This window comes from Eptatretus burgeri, chromosome 5 (assembly GCF_056783735.1).
Source record: "Eptatretus burgeri isolate ZD-2024b chromosome 5, Ebu_testis_v1, whole genome shotgun sequence".
NCBI lineage: Eukaryota > Metazoa > Chordata > Myxini > Myxiniformes > Myxinidae > Eptatretus > Eptatretus burgeri.
The window spans coordinates 95,744,490-95,768,118 of record NC_140965.1 but is presented as its reverse complement, the minus strand read 5'-3'; the positions used below and the strand labels follow the sequence as shown (position 1 = coordinate 95,768,118).

Below are 23,629 nucleotides of genomic sequence, written 5' to 3'. Positions count from 1 at the left end.
ATTGCACTGCATGTGGATTGCGCTGCGTGGAGATCGCGCTGCGTGGGGATCGTACTGCGTGGGGATCGTGCTGTATGGGGATCGTGCTGTATGGGGATTGCGCTGCATGTGGATCGCGCTGTATGGGGATTGCGCTGTATGGGGATCGTGCTGTATGGGGATTGCACTGCATGTGGATCGCGCTGCGTGGGGATCGTACTGCGTGGGGATCGTGCTGTATGGGGATCGTGCTGTATGGGGATTGCGCTGCATGTGGATCGCGCTGTATGGGGATTGCGCTGTATGGGGATCGTGCTGTATGGGGATTGCACTGCATGTGGATCGCGCTGCGTGGAGATCGCGCTGCGTGGGGATCGTGCTGTATGGGGATCGTGCTGTATGGGGATTGCGCTGCATGTGGATCGCGCTGTATGGGGATTGCGCTGTATGGGGATCGTGCTGTATGGGGATTGCACTGCATGTGGATCGCGCTGCGTGGGGATCGTACTGCGTGGGGATCGTGCTGTATGGGGATCGTGCTGTATGGGGATTGCACTGCATGTGGATCGCGCTGCGTGGAGATCGCGCTGCGTGGGGATCGTACTGCGTGGGGATCGTGCTGTATGGGGATCGTGCTGTATGGGGATTGCACTGCATGTGGATCGCGCTGCGTGGAGATCGCGCTGCGTGGGGATCGTGCTGTATGGGGATTGCGCTGCATGTGGATCGCGCTGTGTGGAGATCGCGCTGCGTGGGGATCGTACTGCGTGGGGATCGTGCTGTATGGGGATTGCACTGCATGGCCATCGCGCTGCATGTGGATCGCGCTGTGTGGAGATCGAGCTGTTCTTCGTGGTCCAATGCACAGCTCTGTGGACAAATTCCACCAGTCTCTCAAATCTGTATCTTCAATCTCCTGCTGTGCCCCGTGTTTACCACTTGAGTGAGAGGCCATTAAGTTAAATAATAAAGTCGTCGATATTCTGAGGTCATGTTTAGGGAATTTTTTTAACGTTCATTTTTTCTGTTTGTGTCTCCGCTTGTGGCTGTATTGTCTTCTCCTTGTTTCTTATTGTTAATAACCCTAATCGATGAGAACCTGTTTTGTCACCATTGGAGGTGGGGGCGTGGAACTCCAAGCATGTTTCATTAATTGGTCACTTGAACCCGTATGTGGGAACAATTGGGAATCTTGGCACACGAAGGAGCCATTTTTGAAAGTCAAACTGTCCTTCAGCATCACTTGGCCAAATTTGGGAGGGAAGATTTGGAATGGTTCTTCAATTTGGGAGGATATGTTTCTTAAACCACCGACATGCATGCAAATCACTTGCAGACCATATCCTACCCACCTGGTGGTTTGACTTGGTGTAGCTATGATCCAGTGTGGCAGGAGTCATGCCCTTTAAGTTGGTCATGGGAGCACTGAGCCAGAAATATGGTTTGACATGGTGCACAGGTAGTAAACTTGAGCTGTTTAGATTGGATCAGATTATTGGCCTGTCTATAAACCATTTGATTGGTGCTTTATTGGCAGGGTATTGCATCAATAAGTGCACTGTCCATCAAATGTAAATTTAAACTGAGGTCTTGTCTTCTAGTATTAGTTACTCATTGACAATAAACACCTCTGAGTTTCTTTTAAGGGAGATTAAATTAATTGTAATTGACATCTTGGCCAAATTTCAATTTCCTGTCCTGATGATCCAAGTGGCTCATGCTATTAGCTGTCATGGGGGGCGTTGAAGTACATTCATTTTACCAAAGGACAGTTCACTGCATCAAAGTACTGTTCTTTGTCCAACCCATGCCCCCCTCTTTCCCTCTTTCTATGCAAATAACCTTGCTATAGAAAGCTATGATTGTGAAACAGAACTCAGAGAAGGAAATTCACAGGTGCTCATCTTGGTGTTTCTCTGTGCATTTGTTTATTTTTGTGTACACATACATAAATGGTTAAACTCTCACGGGGACTGGAGTGACATTCAATTCCACTTGAGGTTTGAGTTATTCCGCCAAAACATGAGCAAATAACTTTGCTTTATAAATCGCAGCAATGTTAAATCCAATGCCTGAATAAACTAACTCAGAACATCATTAATAAGAGTCATAATTCGAACTGCCACATTATAACTGCTGGTTGTGATGACCGGGTACTAAGACGTCTCACTTTGATTGGACACCGACCCTGACCCATGACGTTTTTTTTATTATTATTCAATTGAATTTAGAATGGGAGCAGAATAAATTCGATTCAAATCAAGTGGAAGACCAAATGGGTGCATTGGAGTAATCAGAAGGAACCCAAAGAAGCAAAAACAAAGATGAAGTCATCAGGAGGAACCTGGATAGGATTTGCATTTCAGCTGCTACTCCTCTACCCACAATCTCATCCATGCACAGCCAAGTGAGCCTTATTCCGAAAAAAAAAAATTAAAAATAACCCAAATCAAATATTAAATAATTCTGGCTGCTGGACCATGCATCCCATTAAGTTGAAATTTAAAACATGTCTTCCACGTCACTACTAGATTATAATTGTGAAGTTTCACATTGAATGATTCAGCGGTTCCAGAGAAAACATTATTTCATATTTTTCTTCAAACCAATATGGCTGCCAAGCCATGTGACTGATCAATTCTTCTTTAATAAACTTATACACCCATGGCTTCGGAAACATTTCTGTGAAGTTTACTCTTGATCTGTCCAGTCGTTCTGGAGAAGAAGATTTTTTTAAATGAGTTTTCGGGTAAATCCAATATAGCTGCCAAATCATGTGACTTATGACATCATTTGTGTGAACGTTTTGTTCCTCATGGATAGGTGGTCATATGTGTAAGGTTTCGCCTTGATCTGTTCAGCGACTTCAGAGAAGAACATTTTTCAAGGTTTTGTTTTTTAACAACATGGCTGCCAAATCCCGTTACCGATGACGTCATGAAATGTTTTTCTATGGACAATTTTATCCCTAGATGACCCTCAAAAATGTTGATACTGATCAGATATAGCAATCAACATATGCAATTATGACGTCATAATGAAGGCACCTATGATGTCATTAAAAAATCAGCCTTATTCCCCATGTGGAGTACTTGCCGTATGCCAAGTTTCAATGTTTTCCTTGGTGCGGTTTCAGATACAGAGGTCCAAAGCTTTTCCGTTTTTCCAACATGGCTGCCACACCACGTGACCTATGACATCACAATTATCAACACAACATTCTACATGAGTAGTCGCACCAATGGTGAAAATTTTGTCTTAATCTGACAAGCTATTACAGAAAAAAACAAACCCACTAAAGTTCGGTGCAGACAAACAAACAAGCAAACAAACAAACGGATCCAAATGCAATACTTTCTCCTCCGGCGAGGTTAATCAAGTGGATTTAAATACTGTAGTTCATATGAAACGCAGTATAAAATACATGCTGGAGCACATTGTACAATTGCAGCCATTTAGACTTTTAATTGGCTACGTTTTTTTTCCTGCAGGAACCCAGACCTTAAAATTCTGATATCGATTGGTGGATGGAACTTTGGATCAACTGTGTGAGTTACAAATTTGTTGTTGGTGACGTTGGCGGTGGTGGTGACGTTTTTTCGTTTTTGCATTTTGCTTTGATAAACAAATGACATGCTAGATGAATGAAGGTTTACACACATGACTACAAGGGCACTCGGTAGGGTGCATACCTCCGCCAAGCTTATTGGTTTATGTTTTGTATTCCACTGATAGGCCGGATCTGGATTCAGGCCTGAACTAAAATTTAATCAGTTTGTTCTTGCTACCGAATTGACTCATCCACCAAGTTTTGTCAAAATCCGTCCATAATTTTTTCGAGATATCGTGCTATATATCATTTTAGCCCCATCACTCAATAGTGAAGAATCACTTTAAAAATTCTCGGATCTGGATCAAGATCTTCACTAAAATCTAATAATTTAGTCCCTGTCACAAACCCATGCTATCCACCAAATTTCGTTTGAATCCTTCTCAAACTTTTTGAGATATTTTGTTCACAAACAAACAAACAAACAAGACCAACCAAAATACTTGTGAAATCTTCGATTTTGGCAAGTAACAAGAAAGATGTCATGCATAGCACAATACTTGCGAAATCCAGAAAACCAATTCGACCTTAAAAATAACTGGTGGTTGAATTAATTGACCAAATTGATATGTTTAGAAATTTGGTCTTTGTCGACTTTTAGGCCTGTATTGACCTTTTGCCCTATGTTGACCTCAAAAATACTTGTTCATTGAATTCAGTGACCTGATGTGCAAATCCTCTTCAAATTTCAAGTCAATCGGATGAAAATTGTCGTTTTTAGAAATTTGGTCTATGTCGTCTTTTTGGCCTGTGTTGACCTTTTGCCCTATGTTGACCTCAAAAATAATTTGTGGTTTAATTCAATGACCAAATATGCAACTCCTCTTCAAATTTCAAGTCAATCAGATGAAAACTGACAATTTTAGAAATTTGGCGTATGTTGACCTTTTGGCTGATGTTGACCTCTAAAATAATTGGTGGTTGAATTTGTTGACGTTGTATGCAAATCCTGTTCAAATTTAAAGTCAATCAGATGAAAATTTAGGATTTTAGAAATGCGACAATGTTGTTGACCTTTGGCTTATGTTGACCATTTGACCTTTTGACCTCAAACAATAGGTTTGTTGCGTATAACGAACTCTACCGTGTGGTGAAGTTTCGTGAAGATTGATTTAAAATTGTGACCTTGAGGCGATTGACATACAAACAAACAGACAGACAGACAGACAGACAGAGAGGCAGAATAACGTTCAAGATTAACTAATATACTTGAAAAATCTTCTATTTTCTTAAGTAACGAAGAAAGAGACAGACAAGAGTGAAAACATAACCTCTGTCCACCTTAGGTGGTCGGAGGTAAAAATCTTGCTGTGTTGGAAATAAGGAATCCCAATTCATCGACGTTCACAATGTAACGCCCACAGGTATTGTGTCCTTGTTTATGTGTGATTGGTACAGATAATAATAATAGTAATATGTTCCTCACAAGAAACTTCAATGGAGGAGGAGGTCATTAGGCCCATCAAGCCTGGGCAGTTTGTCTGTGATCTCTCTTTTTAACTTATGGTTGTTCACCCATGATTGCCAACTTATGGTTGTTTGTCCATGATCTATCTTTTAAATTGCTGAGCGTCAAGCAAGGAAACAGCGCGTAGCATTTTTGAAGTCTTTGATATGACTCGGCCAGTGTTTGAACCACCACCATCCTAGAATCAAAGTGAACGCTTTCACCAGTACACCACTTTGCTGGACCATGGAGATGTTGCTCAATAATTATGTTATGCAGTAAAGGTTTTATTTCTCTGAGTGAGATTGATCTTTTTCTCCAGGTTTTCGAGGGTGGTCTCTCGCCAACCAAACATGGACACGTTCAGTCAGTCTGCAATGACTTTCTGCCGAAAGTATGGGTTTGATGGACTTGATCTGGACTGGGAGTATCCGGGAGATCGGGGGAGTCCACAGAAGGACAAACAGAGGTTTACAATCTTGCTGCAGGTGTGCCTTGAGATTCTGTCATAATGATGTCTTTATCACATTAACTATAATATTGACATCATTATTTTGATACTATGACTGTGTTCACTCGTATCAGGCTGTAAGGTAGTTCAGTTGGTAGCCGTATTTTCTGTTTCATTACCGACATTGTTCAGACAATTATTGTTCTGATGCATCACCAGGAGAGATTATTGCTTCTCAGAACATGCCATATTTGGGATGAGACTTTAAGCTTGCTGACCTGTGTGCGTATCGGTTGTAGACGGTAAAGTTCCTACGCTATATTTCAAAAAATAATTGGCCATAATACCAGGGGCCCATTCTTCCAGTTATTTATTATTAATTGTGTTCGCCAATTTGCGGATGTGTTTTTCTTCGTCCTCTTTTCTCCATGCAAACTCCCATTTTGATGAAAAACTTGCGTGGTGATCAAGAGTGGGTTCCTGAGGGTATTTTCATCAAGGGGTCACTTCACCAAGGGCATTCCCCTGGAAATGATTCAGCAAAGCTGTGAACAGGAATGGATGAATGAATTACCTTCACTAAGTGAAGCCGCTTGGGGTATCTAAATGAGATGAGCATGATTAGCCAAAATAGCTTTCTGGTGTGTCTGAACTTCCTTACTATAATTCACGGACCGGTGTTTGTGTGTGTGTTTGTTTTTTTGTCGCGTTACTCCTCCTACAGTTCTGGGCTGATTACATGCAGACTTGCTACATAGGATCAGCATGACTCCAATTAATGTATAGGGGAGTTTTTATTTTTGCCTGTGGTCTTGGGGAAGGGGGGGGGGTTGGGATGGTGGGGGATGCAAATAATTTACGTAAATGTGTATTATGTAGAAAGTATTACAAGTCTCCACCATTTACAATGCAGTACTGTATTTCTGTCCGCACGTTTTCCAGTGGAATGAGGTGTTTTGATTTATTGGCAGTGGGTATTTTTTGCATCATGCACAAAACCCAGGTTATTTTTTTTTTTGCAAAAACAGAGCTGTCAGTAGTCTATACACCACCCAAATAAAGGTATGTGTCGGAAGAACGTGTTGCATGCTTGAAACAAGATCACCCATTGGGTGGGTACTCTGCTAGTTCTTATAATACTAGTATTAAAGCCTGTCAAAAATGATGGGCAGTACAGCCTCATTGCATACCAAAGTCTGAAATGTCAGATGTGCTTAAATCTTTTTTATTTAGGAGGCATCCTGTGGATGTAAATTAACACTCATTTTACTCTGCACGCATTGCACATCACATGCAGTGAATTTCACGCCCCTGCGCCTTGTATTTATTGTTTTTTAAAATATGTATATGTGTGTATGTATATATATATATATATATATATATATATATATATATATATATATATATATATATATATATATATATATATATATATATATATATATATATACTTCCAAACACCACCCTTGAGGCTCGGTTTGCAAGTCACCGTCTACAATTGTAATGGAAGAGCCATAATTAATCCTTTATGGAAAACGTTTTTCGACTTTTTTTGCAATCCTCGAAAATAGACCGTAGTGAACACATAGTCGTGTTAAAACCCGACTTGAATCACCATTAAGGACAAACAAATACACACTGTTTTACATCGGTAGATGGATAAAATGAGCCTCCGTGTGCGATTATCAACAACAATTACAAAACACGAAATATGCCCTCATTCTTTTTGAAAGGTTAAAAGAACAACACTATAAAAATCATGACATCATAGGCATCCATTGGCAATATTTAAGCAGTCAAATTTGGTGAGTACTAATCCTCTTCATAAAGCTGTTATATGAAGTGAGGAATAAGCCTTTGTCTTCCCAGTTTAGCCTTTATAGAGTCGTGTTTCTTTCATAATGTCCACACGTTGATTTGATATTCACTTTCTATTGTCCATACCAATCTTCAACAAAGCCATGTTGATATTAGTTAACATTTTGCAACTTCTATTGAGATCCATTCATGAACATCCCAACGTGTCTGTGTTACAGACTCTGCGGCAAGCTTTTGACAAAGAAAGTATACAGGAAGGAAGATCACGATTATTACTTACGATTGCTTCTGCTGCCGCAAAAGACAAAATTGATGGTGGCTATGAAGTGGCTCTGATTCAGCGGTAAGCTAATACCATCCAATGGCATTTAATTTGCTCTCTCCAAACTTCAATATGCCTGTATTTCCTTCTTCCTGTATTTCCTGCACTTCATTCTTTATCCCTTCCTTTTCTCAATATCTTCAAACTGAATCTTCATTGAATGAAATGCTTCTTCCTTTAAAAGCTTTGACATATATTTTAAAATGCTTCACCTTCCTTTTTTTCTCCACCAGGAGCACTCCACCGGCTATTCTGCATCACAATTTATCCCTCTTCTTCTTCCTCTTTTTATTCTTCACTAGGATTATTTTCCTAAATGCTTAGTCCATCAAAATTCCTCCCTTACCTAGAAAATCATCTTTCTCCGTGCGGACAACACAAAATATTTCTACCCCTCCCATGATGTCTGAATTTGTATATCCAATTTGGGTATCGTGAGATGTCCAGTTTGCAGAGGTCACCTCCTCATAACAATAAATTCTCCTTCACGTCCATTAACAGTATCAAAGATCTCTGAGTCAGTACCCTCCATCAGGTGTCCCACACATAGGAGTCACTCCATCTGAAATCACCAAATTTAAGAAAATGTTCCCAGTTGACCCCCTCAGATTTACTTTAAACTTTCATGAAATAATTCCCAGGATTCAAAATAAAATGATGCTGCGTAAAATTTTAGTTCCATACATGCGGTCAACTCCGAGATATTGAGGGTTGACAATGTGGTTGTGATCCTATTTTTATGGTCGTTGCGAGTATCACAAAATGAACGGCTACTTTTAAACTCCCACAACTTTTTAAATATTAATGCTAGAGCCTTGAAATTTTCAGAGATTATTCTTCTATATCTGCTCTGTAAGAAACAAACATAAAACGGAGTATACCTCTGTTAAATTTTATGACCTGATCAGTTGAAATCCAGAAAAAAATGTTGGTTTTGTATGAAGACCCAAATTTGAGACCCCATATGTTTTTATTGACCCATCCCAGAAGTTTGAAATTTTTTCATGTAATAACTGTATGGCAGTAGTATTCAAATACATGTTTACTTTTCTTAATCAGTCATATATAATACAGTCATGATCCCTCAAAAATTGAAATTTTTCATTTTTCCCCGAAATTCAGGTGAGGATTGCAAATATATGACAAGGTATACCACTTCAAATTGTTCACCATTGGAAAGAGCATATTCAAGTTTACAAAAGTGTCAAATATCAAAGTGGTATATTTTTAAAAAAGATATTTTCAATTTTTTTTTTAAACTGTTGTTAAACACAGTCGTGAATACATGAAGTGTGTGCATGGTGTGGGCACCATGGTAATCATGAATGATTAGTTATATGATTCAAATTAATAATACAAAAATATATCACATACTGCAATAACAATGTAATAAAACATTTCACGTAAATAATTTGAATAGGTCCTTGATCTGCTTTTCCAAGTCAGGTGCGAGCTTGTCCTGCCTCCCAGTTGACGTTAGGGGAGCATCAATAACTATCATCACATGGACCAAAGGAACCCAACAAATGTCCTCCCTTGAATGTAACTATACACACTGCTGACATCAGCAGATCAGCCACTATTCCTGAGTTCTATTTTTAGCCCCAGCCAGATGAGTTAAGCTCTTGCTATTTACAAATGAGAAACAAAGAATTACAAATTCAAATTTCAAAGTATTGTTTTCATGGTATCCTAATAGCAGATGATATGTATGTACATTGTATATACATGTACTACACATATGTACTACATGTAAAAGGACTGTTCATTAAATAGCACACACAACGCACACAGCACTAGCAGAACATCATTTATTCAAATATTTTAAAAATATTGATAGAAACATTATACCACTTTGATATTTGACACTTTTGTAAACTTGAATATGCTCTTTCCAATGGTGAACAATTTGAAGTGGTATCCCTTGTCATATGTTTGCAATCCTCACCTGAATTTCAGGGAAAAATGAAAATTTTCAATTTTTGAGGGATCATGACTGTATTATATATGACTGATTAAGAAAGGTAAACATGTATTTGAATGCTACTACCATACAGTTATTACCTGAAAAAATTTCAAGCTTCTGGGATGGGTCAATAAAAACATATGATGTCTCAAAGTTGGGTCTTCATACAAAACCAACATTTTTTTTCTGGATTTCAACTGATCAGGTCATAAAAAGTAAGAGAGGTATACTCCGTTTTATGTTTGTTTCTTACAGAGCAGTTACAGAAGAATAATCTCTGAAAATTTCAAGGCTCTAGCATTCATATTTAAAAAGTTGTGGGAGTTTAAAAGTAGCCGTTCATTTTGTGATGCTCGCAACGACCATAAAAATAGGGCCACAACCACATTTTCCACCCTCAATATCTCGGAGTTGACCGCATCTGTGGACCTAACATTTTACGCAGCTTCATTTTGAATCCTGGGAACTATTTTATGAAAGTTTAAAGTAAATCTGAGGGGGTCAACTGGGAGGCCTCCAATGATATGAGGTGGAATGACTCCTAGGTGGACTAGGCCACCTAGTTTCCTGGTCAGAACCAGGTGGGCCAGTCCACTGGTTGGCCGGTGGGCCACCACATATCACCTTTGCAGCTGAGGAATGACTGGTCTTATACTCCGACCGACAGAATGAGAGGCTATGATATGTCCCATCTGGCTAGACAGATTTTGAGACCTCAGTGACCAACTCAGAAACCCGTGTTTACAAAATTCACTCACTTTGTCCAACTTGACCCTGATCAAGGATGTCTGAATGAGGTGTGAATCATGCACTGTACAGAAGTCACCAGTCACCATGTGGTCAATGACACCACATGTGGTCAGTGAAATGGGTATCCCAGATTCAGTCAACTAATTCTAATGGTGAGTAGGACATTGAGCAGGACATGGAGAACGTAATACGGTTTTATTCTTCTACCACACCAAGCCAGATAAAGCTGAACAAATTGACTTTTCCAGGAAGTGGGACTCACCTCAAGGTAGCATGCTATCCATGCGTTATACAGTGCAGATGCCCCTTTGTGATGAAGACGAAATGGAAACGGAGATACTCACACAGATTGTCATCAAAGGGAAAGAATTCTCACAACACTTCAATTATTCTAAAGGTTGTGAAGTGTGTTGTTTTCTGTTTATGTAAAGGTACATGTACTCGAGCACCTATCACGCATTGTATACATGTTACAAGTTCTTGTTGACACTACCAGTTTCACAGGTAGCATGTGAGCAGAGTTTCTCCAAACTTCATTTCATCAAAGATCACCTCAGGAATTCTAAGTCACAAGATCCTTTAGAAGCTTTCATGTTGATGTCGATGGAGAGTGATATCCTCAACGGCATCTCCACATATTTACCTGTGCCACCGAAGATGAAGGAGGTTATGATTTCACCTCTTTCTGTCTGTTTGTATGTTTGTGTGTTTGTCTGTTTGTTTGTGTGCAGGATATCTGAAAAAGTTGTGGACCGATTTAGATAAAATTTTGTGGACAGGTTGGATGTGTGACAAAGACGAACTGAAGTAGTACCGGAAGGGAGGGTTTGACGCAGTGATGTGTCCTATTTCTCAAAGTCGCAATATTCGCTTGCTTACGCTCACTCATATTTCTTCTTTTCAAACTGGAACACAGTACTTCATCAACCACCTCCCTTTTGATACTACTTTCCCTGTGGAGCTGGGGCTTCGCCTTCCTCTCATTGATCATTTCTTTAACCAAATTGAGTCATCAAATAGAGAGCCTCTCAATATTTGTTTGTGTTAAATTTTCAGGAATAACTTAATTTTCTTAAAACGCATTACCATCTTATAATGCATTACCATTACCATTACCTGAACTAGGTTCTTGGTTGAAATAGGTTTGCTGAGCAGAGATGAAAAAAATGACATAGCTCTCTTGATACTCTTGTTTGAGTACATCATTTTGGACGTCATTTCGAAGTTGTCAGTGTCTGGGAAAATGACGAAATTGAGCCAGACAGACACTCCATCGTTTATTTTCCTGCTTTTTCAGCCACACCCAGTAGTTCCCTGAAATAGTCAGAATGTGTTTCACTCCCTCAACATTTTTTGCTTTATAAGGTTGCATTTCTCTCATTCAAAAACAATTTTCACCCAACGGAGATGAACAAGAATTTGCTTTATCATCTTTCGTCTGATGAAGAATATAATGACCCAACACAACATTGGTAGGTTTCGTACACTATGAAACTGTTAATGAAAGCCTATATAATGTGTGTGTGTGTGTGTGTGTGTGTGTGTGTGTGTGTGTGTGTGTGTGTGTGTGTGTGTGTGTGTGTGTGTGTGTGTGTGTGTGTGTGTGTGTGTGTGTGTGTGTGTGTGTGTGTGAGATATAATTGTGAGGAACAGAAATTAAAAAATGAGATGTGTGTGATATAATTGTGAGGAACCAAAATGAAAAATGAGGTGTGTGTGTGTGTGTGTGTGTGTGTGTGTGTGTGTGTGTGTGTGTGTGTGTGTGTGTGTGTGTGTGTGTGTGTTGTTAAGTCTGGCAATTTTAAATGGGTGAAAGAATACGAGTACAAATCTATTTTCGATGATTTAATCTCCACAAGTCAAGAAGATTTAGAGAAACGGGATTATGGGTATTATTTTGAAGTAGATTTAAACTATCCCAGAAAACTTCATAACAAACATAAAGACCTTCCTTATAGAGCTGAAAAAGGGATCCCCCATCAAGTTATCAACAATATTTCTTTAGTTCTTCAAATTAGTTCAAATATATTCCTGCAAATAAATTACTTTTGACATTGTTTGATAAAGATAAGTATGTTTTAGATCAAAGAAATCTAAAGCAATTTATAGAAGCAGAACTTCAAGTTAAAAAGGTACCTCGGGTACTAAAGTTTAGTCAGTCATTGGTAAGGTAAATATATTGATAATAATATGAGGATGAAAAAAAGGCTAACAATGATTTTGAGAAGGACTTTTACAAGTTGATGAATAATTCTGCATTTGGTAAAACAATGGAAAATACAAGGAAGAAACAAAATGTAAGACCAGCTTAAACTTGGGAGCAGGAAGAGAATTGATAACTAAACCAAGCTTTAAAAGAGTAGAAATATTTACAGATTATTTTTGTGCTGTTCATTTGAATGAAGAGAGTAGTAAGATGGATAAATCGATTTATGTGGAAACTTCTGTTTTCGATCTTTCAAAGTATTTAATGTATGATTACTTTCATAATAATCTTAAGAAAAGATATGGTGAGAATATTGTATTGCTATATATGTATCCAGATAGCTTCATACTAGAGATAACTACAGATGATGTTTATATGGATCTGAAAGAAGATGAAGATATTTATGATACAAGTAATTATGATCCAAATAACCCACTGTTTCGAATAAGAATAAAAAGGTTATTGGTAAATTTAAAGATGAATTAAGTGAAAAGATGCAAAGTGAATTTGTAAGTGTTAGAACAAAGGCATATGTCTATAAATACTTAACGAGAGGGTTAAATTAATTAAAATGTGAAAATAAACTTAAAGGTATAAATAAGAGTGTGAAGACCATGAACTTTCAACATTACCTTGAATGAATATGGAAGAGAAAAAATTGTTAAGAGAGATGAATCTTATTAGAAATGATAAACATGAAATATTCTCAGAGACTGTCAGAAAGAAAGCTCTAACAGCATTTGATGATAAAAAGATATATGATGAGTGATGGAATAAATACATTACCTTATGGGTTTAAAGTAAAAGCATAAATAAAAATGGGGTTGGGGATTTTAACGGGCAACCACCGCCTTTTTTTTAAATTGATGAATAAGTTAAGTTATTCCCGAAAATTTAACACAAACGAATATTTAACGGATCTCTATTTGTGTGGAGGCTCCTCCTCCACTCCCACCTCATGTTAATATGTGTGCTGTACCGTCCACTAAACAGTGATGACTCCATTTACACCTCACTATCCAAAAACATGGACCAACTTCAATCTTCTCATCCAAACTCTCTCTTCCTCTTATGTGGTGACTTCAATTGTCATCATGCCAGGCGGCGAGGTGTGGTACCTCTCTCACCTGTCATGGCACTTCAGCAAAAGCTTTCTGCGACTCATTGGGACTGATGCAATCGGTCAATTTTCCAACCCGGATCTTAACCAATGGTACTCCATCTCTTCTGGATCTGATTTTGACAAATTTCCCTGAAAATATCTGCTGTTCTTCCTCCGCTTCAATTAATTCTTCTGACCAAGTGCTTGTCAAAGTAAACATCTCTCTTGCTGTTATTAGAGAACCAGCTCAGCACCATCGAATCTGGTTTTTCACTCAGACTGGCAGGGTCTCCAAGCAGCCATCAAACTTCTAGACTGGTCTCCCATCGATATTTTCTCCATCAACTTGTCCTGGGAATTCTTTCAAAGAAACTTGCTCTTTCTCATGCACAGATTTATCACTTCTCATCTTCAGTTGTCCTACCCTTCCTCCCACCCTTGGTTCACTGAAGCTTGTGGTGAGGCAGTTGTCCTGAAACAACTTGCCTTTGTCTCATGGAAAGCAAACCCAACTGAGGATAATCTCAGTTCCTTCCACAAACCTCGGAACAAGTGTGTGATTACCCTCAGGATAGCCAAAAAACATCTTTCTAATCGCAAGTCTGAACTCTCAAACCTCTCTCCCTCCTCAAATTTCTGGTGGCATCGAATCAAATCTGTTTGTGGTGTATGTTCCCCCTCCATCCCTCCCTTACCTCAAATGGCCACACTGGTGATACCACATGGGAAAAGGCTGAATGGCTAAACTCGGTGTTTGCATCTACATCTTGTGTCCGAAACCCTCCACATTCTGTACCCACCTTACCCAGTCACACCCAACTGTCCCTGGACTCTGTGTCCTTTTATTCTGACAAAATGGACAGTTTGCTGTCAAACCTTGACACAGATTCTGCAACCGGTCCAGACGGCATCAGCCCACATGTCCTAAAATCCTGCTCCTCTGCTCTTGCTCACCCTCTCTCTGTTCTATTCACCCTCTCATTTGCTCAAGGTCATCCGCCATCTGCTTGGAAATCAGCAACCATTACCACCCTGCATAAATATGGCACCAAAACAGATCCCTGCAACTTCAGATCAATCAGCCTTCTTCCGATTATCAGCAAGGTGATGGAAACTGTCAACGCTTCAGACATTAAACCCTTCCTCTTCTCTAATGGCTTGATTTCCGATCATCAATTTGGTTTCAGACCAGGTCACTTCCCTGGATATGCTGCTTCTGCACTCCCAACAATGGATGGAGGTACTCAATGCCAGACATGAAATCAGAGCCATATCCCTCGACATATCGCGTGTTTTTGACACGGTCTGGAACCCTGCCCTGCTCACCAAACTCTCTTCCTTTGGTATCCAAGGCCATCTCCACTCATGGCTCACAGACTTCCTCTCCTGTCACAGCCAAAGTGTGGCCCTAAATGGAGTTCTCTCATCCCCTCTTCCTGTCCAAGCTGGAGTTTCTCAAGGCAGCGTTCTCGGCCCTGTTCTTTTTCTAGTTTTCATCAATGATCTTTCTGACTCTCTGGAAAATCCTCTTTATCTCTTTGCTGATGACTCCACCCTCTGTCGTACCATCTGTCATCCCTCAGACCAGCAAGCTGCAGCTTCTTCCCACTCTGCAGATCTGGATAAAATCACAAACTGGTCTAACATGTGGAACATGTCTTTCAATCCTGACAAATCTCACACTGTCATGGTCTCTCTGAAAGGACCGTTTGGAACCCCTGCCCCCCCATCTACTTTCTCAACAATCCTCTGGAAGAAGCCCTTTCCCTCAAGCTTCTGGGTCTCACTATCTGCCATGACCTTTCCTGGGAAAGCCACATTTCCAACCTGGCCTCCAAAGCCAGTGGCTGACTGGGAATCTTCCATCGTACAAAGTCCTTCCTCAGCCAACCTGAGAAACTGACCACATACAAAGCTTTAGTATGCAGCCTGATAGAGTACTGCTCTCTCCTCTGGGCCGGTGCTCCTGCTCTCACCTTTCTTGGCTTCATGCTGTGGAAACCAAGGCATTTGGGATCATTGGTATCTCCAGCAGTGAGGCTGAGTCTTTGGGCCTCTCACTCTCTCAGTGTCAGCAGGTCGGTGGTCTTTCTGTCTTCTACCGTCTCCTCTCCGGTCTCATGCCCCTGCTCTGTCTGCGATATGTGCCCACCATATCTCTGCAGGGTGCTCAAGGTCCGTCAACAACCTCCTTCTGGTAAAACTACCAAAATCACGAATCAATGCTCACCTTCACTCTTTCATTCCTCTTTTTCCCTGCCTTTGGAATAAATTCCCACACTCTCTTCAATCCCATTCTTCCCTCCTGGCCTTCAAAACAGCAGTTCACCACCACCCCTTATCTTCCCCCATACAAAACCTCAATCTTTTCTACCCCCATTAATCCACCTCAAACCCATCTCTTTCAAATTCCCTGCTTTCCTTCCTGAAAGTCCCTATAATGTCCATTTTGTATACCCCGTGTTCCCCGCCCCATCCTTCTCCCTTCCACAGATCTATTGTCTCTGTTTCCCACTGTTTTGTCCTTCCCTCGCCTGCCCCTCTTGTCTCATGCCCCTCCCCCCTTGCTGTACATTGTGTGTTAGCTCTCATATGAACCTCGTCAATGTATGCAAAAACAAATGGGACACATTTCTGTGTCAAACCCTCCCTTTCGATACTACTAACCGATTCGATTTTGGTGAAGATCCAAATCCGTATCCAGATATGAGAATTATGTAAACTCTTCGGCAGAATAGATTGTTTGATCGTTTGACAAAAATGTGTTGACTTTTCAGTTTCTGTGAAGCCCCAGTTCAAAGCCTTGGCAGTGTGTTTGTACTTCTTATTGGATATTTAGACAGTTTGCTGAAATCTCTTTTTTTCTGCAGTTCTGGGAGGATTCCATTGAAATTTGCTACTCCTCAGTTTCCACATATCCAAGTCAGTATCTCTAACAAAGAAATATTCTTTGTCCATGTTATTTCGTTCAAAGTCATTTCCTCTTCGCTGCCAGACCATGGTTTGATTTCAGTGAGTCTGTGCTTTTCCATGTGTCAATTTTTGGTTCGTATTTTTGTTCCTATTCATAGGTAGGTAATTAATAGGAGGAAATTGGTTCAACTTTTCATTAATCAATTCATTTTGTACTGAAGAATCAATCAATTCCTTCCAACAATTTAAGCATTTTTGTTCGTATTAATACAGCATGCTATATGTCCATTATATGATCTGTTGCAATTCGTTTTTATACCAATGATCCAATGATCCCTAAGATACCAATGATCCCTAAGGAACTGAAGCTTTTCACATACATCACCTTTATTAGGCATAAACTGAGTCAAGATGGCATGGGAAAGAGACTTGATATGTGCAATTAGCTCAGTAAGAGGATGGATACCAACCACCCTGCCACACTGGATGATCTGAAGTAGTTGGTGTCAGACTACCTCTGGGCCTGCAGGAAAGTTGGACAGAATTTTGGAGTCAGGATCAATGCCTGTCTGAACTGCACACATTGAGGGGCACTCATTGAGAATGTCAATTACAAGGATTTTGCGTAAATGCCAATTTCAGACCTTGGGCTCTCACTAACTCAAGCAGTGACTTGCTGAAATCACAATCAGTGAAAGAAAATACCATGTCATAACCTTTCAAGAAATGTTTGGTTCACGTTCCTGAGGTTTATGTTTCTTTGTAAATAAATATTTCAAATTGCATCACTCTTTTGGAAACACCCTGTATTTGTCCCCATTAACCCCCCCCCCCAAGCCCACCTCTTTCCAAGTTTCTGAGGAAGTTAATCATCAACAGGTCCAAAAAGGAAGATTTACTATTGGGAGAAATTCATGTTGGAAAGTTCACAGATTGAGTCAGCCTCATGGAGTCACAGAAGTCCTTTCCTGAAGTGTCATGGCCATTGAGAGAGGTACCATCCCCCAGCCAATTTGTGCATGGTGACAATTAAAATCACCACATATGAGGAAGAGGGAGTTGGGATGAGTGGTTGAAAGTTTGGCCATGTTGTCTGAGAGAGAGATGTAGACAGAGTCGTCACTCTTTGGAGGACAAAACAACACACAGACAAACATGAGGTGGGAGTGGAGGAGAAGTCACAGCCAAAGGTACTCCTGGGGATTGGGAGGTGAAATATCAGTACAGGGGCAGTGAGAAATTGAGTTTTTAATGTAAGTTGCAACTCCTCTGCTGGGGCATGATTCAAGACGATCAAATTGGAGGAGATAATCACCGAGTAGAGACACTGAGGAGTCAGGGACATTCTGTGCAAGGAAGGATTCTGTTAAACAGATGATGTCTGGTTTATCGGTTGCAGGCTGCATTGAGAGATCTGTTAGGTTATAGCAGAGATCTCGGATGTTTGAGGTCCACACTGTTAGATATAGGGGGGGAGGCATTTGGAGAGTGCAGGATGGGGGTGGGAGGCTTTGCAGGAGCAAGGTGAGGATGGGGGGGGGGTGAAGGAGAAGGTTTGAGTATGAGGGGTGTGGGGTAATGTTTGAGTGTGTGTGGTGCAGTTGAGAGTTTGAATGTGTGGGGTTTTTATGTCATCATGACCAATCAAATTCGCCACTCGTAGACCCCGCCCATGTCCTTGTTTCTCAAGACAGCATGGAGTAATGTGTTCTATGAACTCTCCAGTTAGTTCTTTGATAAAGTAATAATTGGCCTGACTTTAAAATTACCTGGAAATGTTTTGTTTTTCAGATACCTGGACTTCATTGCAGTCATGACCTATGATATGTTTGAAACCTTAACCAGAACATGTCATCATAGTTCTCTTTACCCATCTGCAGGCACCAGATACAATGTGGTATGAAAATGCAATTTTAATAAACATATCAAAATATAAAATACATTGAAAAACAACTATATATATATATATATATATATATATATATATATATATATATATATATATATATATATATATATATATATATATATATATATATATATACATACATACAAGGGTACTTCAAGGTTGATGTAGACTTCATATTCTCGCACAGTTAAGGGATGTTAAGATTGACGTTGAAACTCAATCATGCCAGATGATCACACTTGTCCTGTTGATGCAGTTGTACCTTGATGCCATATGAATAGAAATCTTTGGGAGTTGTTCGCAGATATTTTGGGATACATCCTTTGACATCTTCATCATTTTAAGACATAACGTCACCAAAATATTTCTACATTGGCAAGTAGATAAACATAGGGGCAATACCCCTGGGCGCTCACCCAGTAGCAGCCGGATAATATAACCAGGGAAGCACCAGTAGGCATGGATGACCCACAACATATTTAACAGAGAAGAAAGTAAATACCTATGGATTTTTTTTATGCCGGGAACAAACTTTGTTACATGACGGGTGAAAAAGGATGTGCTTCAGTTTCATCGAAATTGTGTGTGTGGTTTCAGAGAAGAAAGCAAACACCTATTTTGGGCAGCAACTACCCCTTAGACCTCCTTTGACCTCAATTTTTTTCAATGACTTGACAAACTTTGAGACATCACAGGTGATGAAGGTTGTGGTCAGGTTTCATCGAAATTGTGTGTGTATTTCGTGGAAGAAAGCAAATACCTCTTTGGGGGGTGGGGGGGGGCAACCCCCCAATAAACTCCCTCCATAGACGACCTCAGACCCTGATATATATACATATATTTATTTATTTTTTCTTAATTCCATGAACAAACTTTGGTCCCTCACAGATGATGAAGGTCATGGTCAAGTTTCATCAGAATTGCAAGTGTAGTTTCTGAGAAGAAAGCAAATACCTATTTTTGGGGGCAACCCCTTTCAGGCCCGATTTTTGTTGGTTCACGAGCGCCAGCCAGAGTGACCACTATATTCGTTATATCTGTGTGTGTGTGTGTGTGTGTGTATGTATCTATATATATATATATATATATATATATATATATATATATATATATATATATATATATATATATATATATATATATATATATATATGTCTTCTTCTTAGCCTGATGTTGGCGCAGTGGTTAGGGCAGTGGCTTGGGATCCAAGAGGTCCTGAGTTCAAGCCCCGTTGGGCCACTGAATTAATACACCAGGGGATTGACTCAGCCTGTCATCCTTCCGAGGTCGGCTAAATGAGTACCAGTATACTGGGCCGGTGTATACCCTGGTTAAAATAGGTGTACCATATCCCTGTGTCATAAGAGGCGACCAGGGTTGCGTCAGGAAGGGCATCCGGCATAAAACATGTGCCAAATCACGATGCGGATCATAGGGATTATCCGCTGTGGCGACCCCTAACGGGAGCAGTTGAAAGAGGAAGAAGAAGAAGTATGTCTTCATATATATATATATATATATATATATATATATATATATATATATATATATATATATATATATGTATCTTATATATATATATATATATATATATATATATATATATATATGTATATATGTAGAAATGTATGTTTATGCATATATGTTTATATGTAGAAATGTATGTATATAATTGTATGTATATAAATGTATGTGTGTATATATATATATATATATATATATATATATATATATATATATATATATATATATATATATATATATATATATATATATATATATATATGAATGTGTAATATATATATATATATATATATATATATATATATATATATATATATATGTATATCTTTGTTTATATGTATATTTATTTGTATATACAGTAGACGCCGCTTTATAAATACACGGTTATAAAATCCAGCCGCTTATTGTGACCAAAATGAGTTGGAACGGAATATTACATAGAGAAATCCGCCGGAAAATAAATCCACCCGCCATTTAATAAATCCACCTGCTTGGCACGTGCGCGGTCCCAACCTAAGCTTGATGTAGTATGCGCAGCTGTGGGGGTGTGTGTTTTACTATAAGAGAACTGGAAAATCCTAACGCGCAGTGTCACAGTGGAAATCCCATTGACTACAGCCTTGTGCAATGATTTCCAGCTCACTCTATGCTTTCACTTTTCAGTCGTCACAGCGGATGAAGCGTGTATGCATTTATATCTTGCGCCGGTTGGTTGAATTCTATCTCTCAGCATTTTTGTACTTTAAGAGTCACGAGTTGGGTTGTGATTTAGAGTCAAGATGGAGAGCCCATAGCTGAAGAAGTGGAAGAAGAAAGCGACGACGAACCCCAGCCGATGCCAACAGTGGCAGAGATGCGGACTGCACTCGCCAAATTGGACAGGGGACTGCAGCTCTCAGGTTTTGCCCATCCCGATTTCCGCCACATGACGAATTCAATAAAGGAACATTTGCGCAAAACCTTCCCTCCCAAGCAAGCGACCTGGAGAGATTCTTTTGAACAATCCCCTTGTCACCATTTGATAAATCAATGTTTTTGTAGCATAAAGCAGTGTTTAACGACATTTGCTTTTTGTCTTATCTATCCAGTAGGTGGCTGAAAATAGGTTCTCCGCTTAATAAATCCAGCCGGTTAATAAATCCAAACGGCGTGGTCCCATGGTGGATTTATAAAGTGGCGTCTACCGTATATATATATATATATATATATATATATATATATATATATATATATATATATATATATATATATATATATATATATATATATATATATATGTATATGTATCTATATGTATGTGTATATATATATATGTATGTGTATATGTATCTATATGTATTTAGAGCCACGCCACGTTGGCGTTGTTGTTGTTGTGAAGCGGCGTTGCAGTTGGTGGTTGTTGTGTGATGGCTGTTGAGACGTGGTTGGTGGTGGTTGTGGTGGTAGTAATGGCGGCTGGTCCAAAATAAAGATAGTAAAAGAAAAACGGCTATCTAAAAGGGTCGCAGCCCGAATGAATGACATTTATTCCCTCTACACAACGGGTTTGGGCCTAACTACACATATACTTACAGAGATATCTCACCTACGGGACCTGAATGGTGGTTTGCGAATTTCGTCAACCACAACAATATATATATATATATATATATATATATATATATATATATATATATATATATATATATGTATATATATATATATATATGTCCATGTCCATGAGGTTCACACCAACTTGGACGGATGGCCAAACTTCTCCCTTGGACGCTTGCAGCCGAGACTCTCTGAGGTTAATGTGCGTGTAGGAAAGGAATGCTTGGCACTTCACCAGGACGGTAGCACAGCACAGAGTTTTTTTCTCGATCCACAACAGATACACAGACACAAGCAAATTAAATAGAACAAATAATAATTTAATAACAATGATCAAATACGTACCATGACAATAATTCAAATTGTAATAATGAAAGAAAAATGTGAGGTTAATAAATCTAAATGAGGTTCCTCCATGCAGACTTAAATACAGACAAGAGAACAGAATAGTGTTGGAAAAATCCTTCCTTTATCCTGGCACTTAGCTGTGTGGCAGAGATGGTCTTTATGGAATGTGGAACCGAGGCGCTTCATCATGCACATGCAAACGCACCCTCAAAAATGGTGCTCAGCTGCTCTCTCCAGGAGGCCGAATGTACGTCAGGCAATTCCTGAGCGGATTAAACTCCAAGGCTCAGAGACCCCATGCAGATCTCTCATGCATCGATCGTCTTCACCAACCCGCTACTTTTCAGAATGGTTGCCGTCGCATTCAGTTACATACACAAGGCACGGGGTCCATTCTTCATGACCCAACCAAGAGCCTAAGACCAGCGTCTTGCTTCACCATGTGAGCCAAAATTTCCTCAGCACGAATATGATAATCATGCCGTCTTCTTCATCCATCAAAGGAAAGCCATTTTGCCATACCCTGATCATTCATGCCATTTCTTAGCTACGTTCTCGTCTCTTGACCACGTCCATCCTTTACTCCACACCCAACCCCTCTTCACACTGACCTCGTGTGTGTGCTCTCCATCTCTCTCAATTACTGTGCCTCCTACGTGCTCCTGATGTCACGCCCATCAATCATTAGCCTCAGGGGCATGATTCACTCGCCTTCCCCCTTGGAGGTGGGGCTTCTCCCAACCTGGTCATGCAACTCAGCTGCAATGGCCGTTGCTGTTACGAAAACGTAATTCTATCATTGCTAGTTGGCAATACAAAAACATAGGGAAACGTCACATAGGGGCGATTACATACTGGGGGAACTTGGCCTAAATCCCGATCTAATTAACACTGCACCCCCCCCCCCATGTGGTGACAAATAACACTTACGCTCACAGTTTCCCTACTGAATAACATCTAGATGTCACCTTCACGTCCATGGGCCAAGCAACTCGATACAACCCCATCTTTCAGATGAAATTCCTCCATCTACCCCACAAACATTACAATATGCTTGTGTTGTGTGAGTCTGAAGGTGTCTTACAGGTCTACAGGTAGAAAAGTCCCAGGGGTGTAAAGGTCGTAACAGCGAAGTGGTGCAAAGGGTCTATCAGACTCTATATGGGTTTGAATGGGTCTAAAGATCGAAAGGATATTTTCCAATCACAATTAGGGTCTACGGGTGTCTCAGGGAGTCTAAAGGGTCTAAGGAGTCTAAAGCATCTAAAGAGCATCTAATGAGTCAAAAGGTCGAAGGGTGAAGGGGTCTCAAAAGGTCTAAAGGGTAAAAAGTGGTCTAAAGTATTTCAGTAAATACAGTATGCAGTGTATATAGATATCAGGTGAATCGGATGACAATTGAAGATTTATGTAACCTTGACCATTTACTTTTTGACCAATTAACCTCAAAAACAATGGACTTCTAGCCTGTAAATCCCTCTACCACATAGTTAAGTCTCATGAAAATTGGAGTAAAAATGCGACCTGAAGGTGATTAACATATAGACAGACAAACAAACAGAATAACAGACCAGACCAACCAATACACTTGTGAATATTCGATTCTGCAAGTAATAAACTTTCACCATGCTTTGCTACTGACTAAGTCAATCAACACCAATGGTGGATCACTCTCATGCAACGCCGACATT

The 23,629-nt window shown here is 39.8% G+C and overlaps 1 protein-coding gene across 3 annotated transcripts in view; it reads left to right on the top strand.

The window, feature by feature from the left end:
- LOC147026998 (chitinase-3-like protein 1) overlaps positions 1 to 23,629 on the top strand; it is a 70,674-nt gene that overhangs the window by 29,278 nt on the left and 17,767 nt on the right. For all 3 annotated transcript variants that reach the window (XM_085882981.1, XM_085882982.1, XM_085882980.1), the window contains exons 4-7: positions 3,471 to 3,527; positions 5,359 to 5,524; positions 7,524 to 7,648; positions 18,356 to 18,461. In XM_085882981.1, coding sequence (XP_085739107.1) covers positions 3,471 to 3,527; positions 5,359 to 5,524; positions 7,524 to 7,648; positions 18,356 to 18,461 — 454 coding nt within the window. The remainder of the gene's footprint in view (positions 1 to 3,470; positions 3,528 to 5,358; positions 5,525 to 7,523; positions 7,649 to 18,355; positions 18,462 to 23,629) is intronic.